Source organism: Tiliqua scincoides, chromosome 6 (genome assembly GCF_035046505.1).
Source record: "Tiliqua scincoides isolate rTilSci1 chromosome 6, rTilSci1.hap2, whole genome shotgun sequence".
NCBI classification, from domain to species: domain Eukaryota; kingdom Metazoa; phylum Chordata; class Lepidosauria; order Squamata; family Scincidae; genus Tiliqua; species Tiliqua scincoides.
Genome location: NC_089826.1, coordinates 19,009,113 through 19,019,820, shown reverse-complemented (window position 1 = coordinate 19,019,820; position 10,708 = coordinate 19,009,113). Strand labels below are relative to the sequence as shown.

The 10,708-nt window shown below is 40.5% G+C and overlaps 1 protein-coding gene across 1 annotated transcript in view; it reads right to left on the bottom strand.

The window, feature by feature from the left end:
• Nucleotides 1-126: 126 nt before the first annotated feature.
• Nucleotides 127-10,708, bottom strand: part of METAP1 (methionyl aminopeptidase 1) — a 29,813-nt gene continuing 19,231 nt past the window's right edge. The window contains exons 6-11 of the mRNA XM_066632676.1: nt 9,517-9,600; nt 8,038-8,176; nt 4,896-5,027; nt 3,801-3,944; nt 2,800-2,865; nt 127-2,295 (exon numbers count right to left, since the gene is read on the bottom strand). Coding sequence (XP_066488773.1) covers nt 2,132-2,295; nt 2,800-2,865; nt 3,801-3,944; nt 4,896-5,027; nt 8,038-8,176; nt 9,517-9,600 — 729 coding nt within the window. The 3' untranslated portion in view covers nt 127-2,131. The remainder of the gene's footprint in view (nt 2,296-2,799; nt 2,866-3,800; nt 3,945-4,895; nt 5,028-8,037; nt 8,177-9,516; nt 9,601-10,708) is intronic.

Sequence of the window (10,708 nt, the reverse complement as noted above, 5' to 3'; positions counted from 1 at the left end):
ATCTAGTGGCTCCCATCTAGTATTTTTTTTATAAAGCCAATGTCAAGCCTTTCCATCACCCAGAAGATCTGAAAATACAAAGGTCACAGGCTATACCATTTCAAATTAAGCATCACAGTAGTTGACTGTAGGTTAACCATCCAGACTTTTAATCCTCATAATGCATTGCATACATAGCAGGCTAATTTCCACTCAAGTATTGCAGCCTGTTTTGTTAAAATCTCTGCATATGCACACAACTGCTTGTACCATTTTGGGTCATTTTACTGCCACTTTAACATATCTGAGAATGAAAATATTATTCTAACAATACACTGTCAGCAAAAACAACCTTTGAGGCACTCTAGGAGAGAGACATTTTCTTGCAATTGTCGAATCATAACTGCCCTCTTTCTGCAAAGAACAGCTAAAGTCGTAGACTGTTGATGTTGAGAGAGTTGAGGGCCTTCAGGTCCTTGCATTTCTTCATTCTGACAGGATGTCAAACCCAGAGCAGAAACATACATATTATGCCCATGATTTGATGTCCTGATTTGTTGTCACTGGTTTATAATCTCTGCACTCCAACATCGTTAAGAACAAAGCAGGCATTAGATATGAAAATGTGGTTGAGATCACTTTCAACAAGGAATGAAGGGCCTTGAGGCCAACAAACTAATCCTCCCCAAAGCAGCTACAGCAGTGGAATCATCCAGATCTATATTATAATAGTCATGTAAGTGAAAAGTCATACCACCATTGCCTCTGGGTGGCTCAGAGGACTTCTTATGAAGGACCACCAGTTCCAGGACTGTCCACTCCCCAACCCCCCAATCTTTTAAATTGGATTTTATTTGTCAAGAACAATTTTCTTTTTGATGAAACACTGCAGTAACTAAGGTGTCATAACTTTTCCTCAAATATCTAAGAAAAGGTACCTAAGACTGCCATGTGAAATGTGCAGCATTATCTTATTTCTCCATGTGGACCAATTCCTATAACCACTGGGTGAAAGCTCTCCCCATTCATATGGAAGTCATTTGAGGATAGCACAGACCTGAAAGTGTCCATAAAAAAGTGGTGATCCGAATATACAACCAGAGATCCAGTTCCTGACTTAGCAGTGTAGCACAAAACTTTAAATATCATTTGCAGTGCCATACTGATACAAGAGCTGACTCTATGGCAGAACAACCACTTGACCATGGTGCACGTGCATGTAACATCATCAACTGCAAAGAAATCTCCAAATGGTGGTGTGAAATCAACCTTGTATCTTTGGCACATGCCCTTCACTGGAAACATAAACTGACCAGAGAACAAGAACTCTTCATTTTGCCATTTTGTTCCCTATTTCAATTTAAAAAATAATTCTACAGGTAAACCTTTGGAGCATCATTGGCTAACAAGCATCTTGAGAGGCAGAATTTGGTAAAAGCTTACACCTGGCAGATTCTTAGTAATTATGTTCCTCCTGCTTCCTTCCCTGGTTCCCCAAACAGAGAACCACAAATAGCAATTGTCAGCCAAAAGAACCAGGCCCATCAGTTAACTGGTGGGTCCTATACTTCCATATACAGTTACATAGAGGCAACTGGTGTGGAAGATGGAAGGACAAAATGAAATTCTGAAGGTGGACACAGCACCAGATAACACTTTCTAGCACACAACCCCTCCTTTGAATTATAAGCAGATGAAAGCCCAGCCCATTAAAATTGCATTTTCAGCAATAACTAAGCAGGGGTTTCCTTTGGAACACGAAAAGTTTAAAATCTCAGGTGGCACTTATAAAAGCAGAAAGGCTTATTACCCAAAACCTCGTATCCACAGTGAGAGTTATCTTACACATGCCAGCTGATGTGGCGCACAGAGCGCCAGCTGGGAAAAAAATAAAAGGTGCCGTAAGAACAGAAACAAAAAAAGAAAAGAAATTCAAAAAATGTTGTGGGTACAGAAGAGCAGAGAAAATGCTCTTAAAAACCTTTTCAATCTTCTGCATCAGGATCTTACTTACAGAATGCAAGGTTGCATCTCCTTTACCTAGTCAACAAGAAAACAGGTGATAAAATTCCCGCATTTAGCCTGTACTTCAGCAAAATGCATAGTACAGAGTAAAGAGATACTCAGTTCAGGCCCCTCACTTTGGCCTAAACTAGCACTGGGTCATGAAGTGAGGGCGAAGGCTATCCAACCGCCGGGTTAAGATGTCACATCCAGTATCCGTGACTAGGAGCGTGTGTTCAAACTGAGCAGAGCGCTTGCCATCTCGTGTCACTGCTGTCCAGCCATCAGGCCATGTTTCATCTTGCCACCCACCTGCAAAAATGCAGAACATGAACATTTAAGAGAAGCAGGCATTGCATCAGATTCTTTCAAATAAAAATTGTGATGTCTCATTTTTTTTTTCTTCAAAAAAGGAGGCTCAACAATGTGTTTTTCCTCATACTGGACAAGCAAAGAGTCTTTGAACGTAACTCCACCACTAAACAAATTGTATCCAGCAAAGGAGTTTAAATCTTTTGCTTTTTATTTATCAAAAATGGATAAAGTCTCAAAGACAATCCTAGATACAATTATCTACAACCACATGAACAAGAGGTAATGCCAAGAAGTCAATCTTCAAGGTAACACTTCAAAAACATTCCACAGTGGGCTCAGATTTTTTCCCAGTAGCAAATACCTACTTTCGCAAATATCCTCCAATTCACAGAGGACTAAAAACACGCAATTCTAGTTTCTAAGCAAAGTCCAGTCAAAGCTGTTTCAAAGAATGTCTGTAATCCAAATCAGAACCCTTTAGAATCTTAGCTACAAAATTACCTTCACAGATCATTGGTTCTATTGTAAACGAGTGACCAGGCTTCATCACCCCAACAGCCTTATTTTCTGTAAAAGAGTAGAACAAAAGTGAGCAAAGGGAGTGGATGAGTTTGCCTTTGGCCTAGATGAGCCTTTAGCCTGATCCAGCAGGGCTCTTCTTACGCTGGAGGTGCACTCTGTAGCAAGATCTGATAGCATACCCATATTTTATGTGACTAGTTAAATAAAATGTCACTGACTTAATCACTGCTGCCATTTTTTTTTTAAATTCACTCTGCCTGGGATGTGGGTCTCCTATCATCAACATTAATTTTAAAAAAAATGATATCACTCTCATATTCATTTCACAAATGCTTCCAATAACCACAGGATTTGTTATTGCTGTCATGTATGTCTGCTGACAACCTATGGGATCTTCTGCATACAAAGCATGTTCTTTATTACTAAGCTATCAGCCCATACTAGCTAGATTTGGTCTCATTAGTGACTATAAAAAAATTTAAGGACTAAAGCTGATATCGGTTGTACTTTTATCACTCATCAGAGCACCCACAGTAGTGGGGGTTAAAGGTGGAATAAAAATATTTATTTAATAAAAATATATAAATATTTAATAAAATAAATAAAACTGACAAGACAAGAGACCACCCAGTAGGAAAGACTGTAGCTTACTGGCAGGGCACATGCTTCTCAGGCAGAAGATCTCAAGTTCAATTCCCGGCAACTCCAGGTAAGGCTGGGGAAAGACAATACTAACAGTAGACAATACTAACCTGGGCAAACTAATGGCCTAACTTTCATATAAGGCAGCTTAATATATTTTTTTTCTTGCGCCGTTCAGGCACTGTCCACTCAGAGATACAAACACAGAAAACTGTTTATGTTAACAATGGACAGGATGTTGGAATATATACATTAACAGGTAAATTAACAGGCAAATAACCCATGCATATTGATTGCCAGCAACACTTTGACAAGCTAAAGACAATGTCTATACTTACTAGCATAATGTGGCACATTGGGAGCAGTATGGAAAAGCTTATGGATCCCATGCCCACAGTAGCTCCGAACCACTGAAAATCCATTGGCCTGAGCATGTTTTTGTATAATATTTCCCAGTTCTCTATACCGAACTCCAGGTTTGACTGCAAGATAAGAATATAATATTTTAAACAATTTCTGCCTGACATTGCATATACGCAAGACAGATCAAATGGCTGCACCTATTGGGTTGGGCAAAAATGTGATTCAATAAAAAAATAAAAACATTTTCTCAGCATCTACTTAATAAATGCATACTATTCCTGAAAGGATAGCTTAGAAAGGAGCACAGAACTTACCGAAACAGAATTCAAAGAGAAGTGATTCAAAGTATTTGAATTATGACCCATGAAAAAGTTACACTGGAACCAATTATTCATTGTTAGCTGGGCTACATCAGATGATTAAAAATTAGCTTTTCTCTGGCATTTCTTTGTAAACTTTGCTCTATGGCAGGTGTTCCCAAACTATACCGCACAGTGAGCCATGCTGTTCCCTACAATGGATCGTGACGCTCCTATTAGTCAGAAGTGGCTTCCAAAGTGGCTCATGGAGGAATCGGAGGGTCATTCTGAGGCCTAGAGTGGTTTACAGGGCTGGGAGAGGCCTCAGAATTGCACTTTCATTGTAATTATCAAAAATGCAGGGCTCGGTTATTTGATTTCATTCAGCAGAAGTGTCTAGGACACCTCAGCTAAGCATAACCAAAGTCTGCTAACAGTGCTTCACAGAGACCATCACCCCAAGTCCATCAAGAAATAACCATCAAGAAACCCTGATGGTTTCTTTTGTTCCCTATCTTTTAGAGTAAGAACTTCCACCTAAATGTTAATTCAAGAAGTGGAATTAAAGTCACTTATTGATCATGATAACGCTAAACAAGTCTAACTCCACCACTTAATGAAATAAAATTATAACTTTCTACCTCTGTACAGTACATAATTGGGGATTAAGACAAACTCCTTGGTGGCAATAGCATTCCACATTTGTCTCATTCTCTTACATATCAGAGAAATCCAACATTAAAGAAGTCATAGATTCCAATAAGTCTTTACCTGCATCAATTGCTTGCATTAGGCACTCATATGTTGTCTGGACTAGTCTCTTTGCACCTTCATCAACTTCCCCAACATAAAATGTCTCATTGAGATCCCCATGATAACCATTACGATAAACTGTAATGTCCACTGTAAAGAACAAGAGAAACAAGACTGTAGTCTTTCCTGAACTCCACATACTTGTAACAGGATTATAAACAAATATTGCAAATATTTAAAAAGCCACTTTAAAGCCTGCAAGTACTGAGAAGCTACATCAAATGGTTATCCCAACAAATTTAACCTATTATGCACTGACACACAAATGTGCTGACCTATTATATCTTAGCATCAGGCTTTTAATAGTGTCAAAGCTCCCTTTTCTGGGCAAGGGGATCAAGTGGGTGCTGGTATCTCAACACCAGAGCATCCTGGATGAAATGGATTACTTGGATACCTTTCAGTTCAGGTTCAGGTTAGGATTTGGGACAGCCTTGATGGATTACCTACTCAAAGGACTGGACAGGGGGAGTGCATCTCAACAACTTTCAACACCATCAACCACAGTGTCCCTCTGGGGTGGCTGGCCAAGTTGAGGCTTGGAGACACTCTTCTGCAATGGTTCTGCTCCTTCTTAACCAATAGGTTCCAGAAGGTGGGGCTGGGGAACACCTCTTCAGCTCCATGGTCTCTGGGATTCTGCAGAGGTCTATTGTCCCCATGCTGTTTAATATCTACATTAAACTGGTGAGAGAGTTCATCCAGGGATTTGGAAATGGGGTGAGAGAAATATGGTCCTGACATTCAGTTCTATCCCTCCTTTCTACCAAATACTAAGAGGGTTATCAAGGCCCTAGAGCGCTGCATGGAGGGGTTGGGAACTGGATGGGGACCAACAAGCTGAAATTAAATCTGGACAAAACAGAGGTTCTTTTGGTTTGGAACCTACGCATGACTTACATCTTTCCTTTATTCCAATTGCAAGACTTGGCTTATGTAGAACAAAATTTTCCAAGCAGGCCCTAAGACAGCGATTTTCAACCTTCTTCATCTCATAGCACCCACTGACAAGGCACTAAAATTGTCATGAACATCAGGCTTTTGACAATTGACACCATGCTGCTGGTGGGGGGTTCACATCCCCCAATGGCCATATTGATAAATGGCAAATTTATTAAATAAATATCCCACAGCACAACTCTGGACCACTTGCAGCACACCAATGTGCCACAGCACACTTGTTGAAAATCAAGAGATTGAACCTAAGAGACTGGACCATGGCCAGGACCACAGTGTAGATTGTTTTATACTGTCTCTCTGACCTCCTTCACCAGTACATCACAAAATGAAAATAAAGGTGAACAGGCTGCATATGTGATTGTCGCCCATCACTGCTCCCCCCCCCCGCCCACATCCAGGTCTTCGAAACCAAGGGAGCTATGCTCCCCTCACCTCTGGCAGCTTTTCTGAACCCCACAGAGGCAGCGTGCATCCACACACTGCCTCTATTACACTCAGAATGGCCAAAAAGATGCGACTTCTGATTTCCTCTGAGAAACTGGAAGAGACTTTTTTCAACTTATGGCATTCGGACACCCGGGGAAGCCCCTGGAGGGCTTCCCCAGGTCTCCGAATGCCTTATAAAGCAGTCACTTCTGGTTCCCTGAGGGAACCAGAAGTCGCATCTTTTTGATGGTTTTGCCATTCTGAGCCTTTCTGCAGGGCTCAGAAAAGATTATAGCCACACCCCTTGGCATTTATACATTAGGCAACAGCCTTTAGGGCCTCTAAAAGATTTGGGAACCACTGCACTAGAGCACACACTAGTTTAAAGTTCTTTGGATCCCAGACACAGAAGCCTTTTAGCATAGGAGCAATGTGAGTTACTTTACCAGCATTACTTTTTAGTCCTGCACCGAAAACAGTGATCGGTTGCTTGCAAGGCGGTAATGAGCTAATTGAGCAAACTCCCTAGGCTTGTTAATGATTTGCATATGTGAAGTAGTAAGAGAAATATTAACAATCTAAATATACATCCTACAATACTAAAAAAGTTAACTTTTCAACTTAGAAGGGGCAGAGAATCTGCTGAAATGTGAATGCAGTAGTGTTTCTCAAACTGTGGGTCTGGACCCAATAGGTGGATCACAAGCCAATAACTTACTATGTGTATTCTTTTAACAAGGATAGTCAATGGGACTTACTCCTGGGTAAGTGTTAAAGGATTGCAGCCTAGGATTGTTAAAAATTTTCCTCACTTCTGGTCATGAAATCACTTCTGCTGGGTCCTGACAGATTCTCATTCTAAAAAGTGGGTCCTAGCGCTAAATGTGCGAGAACCACTGCAGTAGAGAGTATTCATTTTGTACAATGACAAAAGTTTGCAGCTGAAAGGTGGGGAAGATTACAGCTGCAGTTCATACACAACTAGCCAAGAAAAAGAATTAATCTTAAAGTCTGTGGGCCCAATCCTATACAGTGTGTGCTGGCTCACCACCGGCACGCACTGTTGCAAACGTGCCATAAAGCATGTTTGTGGGCCCTGGTGCCAGTGGAGCTTCGGTGCTAGCCCAGCGCTGGGCTGGTGCCAGGTGAGCACCACACGGTGGTCGCACAGACCACTGGACAGCGGAGAGGTAGGTGGGGGCGTGGGGGAGGCATGGATGAGGCGTTCCAGGGCAGGGGGAGGCAGGCGGAGGGTGAGGAGAAGGCGGGGAGGAGGCATGCCATGAGGAGAGAATGGGGTGGGAGAGAGGCAGGATCAGTGGAGTCTTGCTCCACCAGATCCTAACCCTCCATTTCGGGCCACCAGCCCAACACAGACCCCTTGGGTCGACACAGAATTGAGCAAAGTCCCCTTCTCTCGAGGAGCCGCCAGCACTGCCTGCAGAGCACACAGGATGCAGTGGCAGCCATTTTTAGTGCCGCTGCAGCCCTAGACACTGGGAGCAAAGGATTGGGCTGTGAGTTTCCCCAACAGAATTTTAAGAAAACTTCAAGAGCAATCCATTTCCCCAATGATTAAACAGAGCTTGGTAAATGCAAGAAAATTAAATGTAAAATAAAGTATTTATTTAAAAATTCTCTTCAGTACGGATCGCCCTCTATCACCATTGTTTTAGGAGGATCCTAAATATATATATCTTTTTTCCATTCCTACCATTAACAATATCACCCTCTTGTAAGCGCCGACTGTCTGGAATTCCATGGCAGATCACTTCATTTACTGACGTACAGCAAGACTTAGGAAAATTATAATAATTCAGCGGGGAAGGATAGCAATTTCTGGCAATGCAAGCCTGAAATACATTTTTAAATATTCATATTAGTCTAAAATAGAATAGTCTCAAGAAAGGCAGCAATCTTAAGCATAATTTTCAATACAGTGGAATTAACTGTACTCATGTCTCAATGAACATATTTAGGATCAGACTGGGATCCTTTTCCTGAATTCTTTTGGTGGTATATTTAAGCATTTGGACTGCACAAAATTCTTATCTGAAGAGTTTTGTTAAACAGAACAGCTTGTTACCTTATCTTATGCAAACAGCTATCCTAGTCACACAAACCTCACACATATCCACATAACGTTCCCAAGTCTCACAGGTTTCAATGAGAGTGCATACCACAGGCTGTTAACAGCTACTGTAGCAAAATGGTTAAGGCACTAAGCAGTGAACCACAAAAGTCCTTGGTTCACACGTCCACTTTGGAACATACCCAAATCTCTCATACAATAACAATAATGATAATCCCTGCTAGGGACAATACTACTACAGACAGAAAAATAGACAAGGAAGTTTGAAAAGTTTATATTGTACAGAGATGGGAGATGGTTCTTTTTTTATGACCTGATAAATGACCAGTCCAACTGGACTTTCCTTTATTTCTGCACAAATGTGATTTAGTTTTCCCCTCAGACTTATAATAAATTTTAAAAATGGAAAAGAAACTGATCTCTCAGAATTGTAAGGATTACAGGCATAGTGTATATGATGACTAAGCACGCAAAAAGTGCTTTAAAAATAGTGTTATAGTCACCATATAAGAAACAGTTTGCTTTGCTTTTGAGTTCTCCCATATTTGCAAAACAACTTAACCCATTTCTGTCCAGCCCACATTTGATCCCTTTTGCGCATATGCAGCATTGGGCAGAAATGGCTTAATGCTGAACTATGTAGTTCTGAAATAGCACAGCAATTTCTATAAGAACGATTTTCATTGGAAGAATAAAGACAGTTAAATGGGCTTGGCATTTGAATGCTTAACAGCCTCTAAAAATAGTTGGCACGAGTAGCAGAGTGGCGTGGGGCAGCAGAACATTGTTGTATCTTGTGTTCTCACATGCACTGCTTATGACCAAGCCTTGCGGGTAAGAAGGTCAGCAAGGAAGTAAATTTTCAGCGCTAGTTAAAACTAGATAAGGCACATCAAGGAAGAATCACAGGTAAAAAGTATGCAAGCAGATGACCTGGGAGACTCTCAGGGAATCTGTGGCACTCTTAGAAACACATTTTTCACAGGCTACAGACATGCTTGCATATAATAAAAAACAGTAAGATATGCAATTATCAAATATACTGTTAATGCATTAAAGATACAACAACAAAGATTCAGAACTGCAGAGAAGTTTCCTTACTAGGTGAACAGCATGGTCTATTTCCTCAGTTGTTACACCTGGCTTCACCATCATGGCAGCAACATCTAATACTTCTCTAGCAAGCTGCAAAATAAAGAAATAAAGGAAAAGTTAGTTACCCATCAAGAAGCAAATACAGTCTAAGCAGATGATATCTTGCAAACTTGGAGTGGTCTGAACAAGGAGACAAAATTGCTGAAACTTCAATCAGATTGCACAAGAATGGCCAACTTGGTCAGACAACAAAATCCCACCTTCCATGCCTTGCTTCACCTACAATCAACATATGATGCTATACAAAGCTATGCCCCTAGAAAGAACTAAACTGCTCCAGGTACCAAAGACAAAACAGTCGCTTGAAACCAATATAGCTTTCTTAATGTTTCATTAGCAGCAAAACAACTATTTAGTTTCCAAAAAAAAAAAAAAAAATGCAGACAGCTGGATAGACACATTAAAGTGCATATGGCAGGGTTTTGTTATTATAACAGTTTATCAGATAAAGTTGTTCTAGGCCTAAAGACTAGTTACATTCGAGAAATTAGATTATTACCAAGAACATCTTATGCTTCCTCAGTGGTCAGTTAACACTACGGTATTCCTACCAAGTCAACTTTTTTTTTTTTTAAAGTTCTATACTTCTATAGATAATTTCATATACTATGAGTTTATTTCTCTGAAATCCTCATGCAAGATACTCCTTATATGAGTGACAAAAACTTCTCATATAGGAAGGAATTAACATGCATGCCTGAAGTTGACATGGTTATGCTTGTAATCGTGGATCAGTTCAGCATGCTGACATCATGACAGGCATTCTTTTCCCCAATTACAGTGCTGTACATCACAAGGGCATGAAGGTCATTTGCAGTATTATTCTACAAGAATCAAAATTAATAAAATAGCTAATTTGACGTGGACGGCCTTTCATTCTGCAACAAATATGATGCTCATAAGTTGACAAGGATCCCTGAACTACAGGACAGCACTTCTGCTGATATTTTAATCACTTGAAAAATGCATTTCTGTTGGTAAACCCTTAACTATTGCAAGTGCTATATGCACAATGGAAGCATGAGTATTGAGGATCCCTACTGGACAATACCTATGTTGCTCCGTGTTAGGATGTCACAACTCTACCCCCCCTTCCTCACCCTCATAGCAGAATTTAGAACATAAAAAGCGCCTTGCT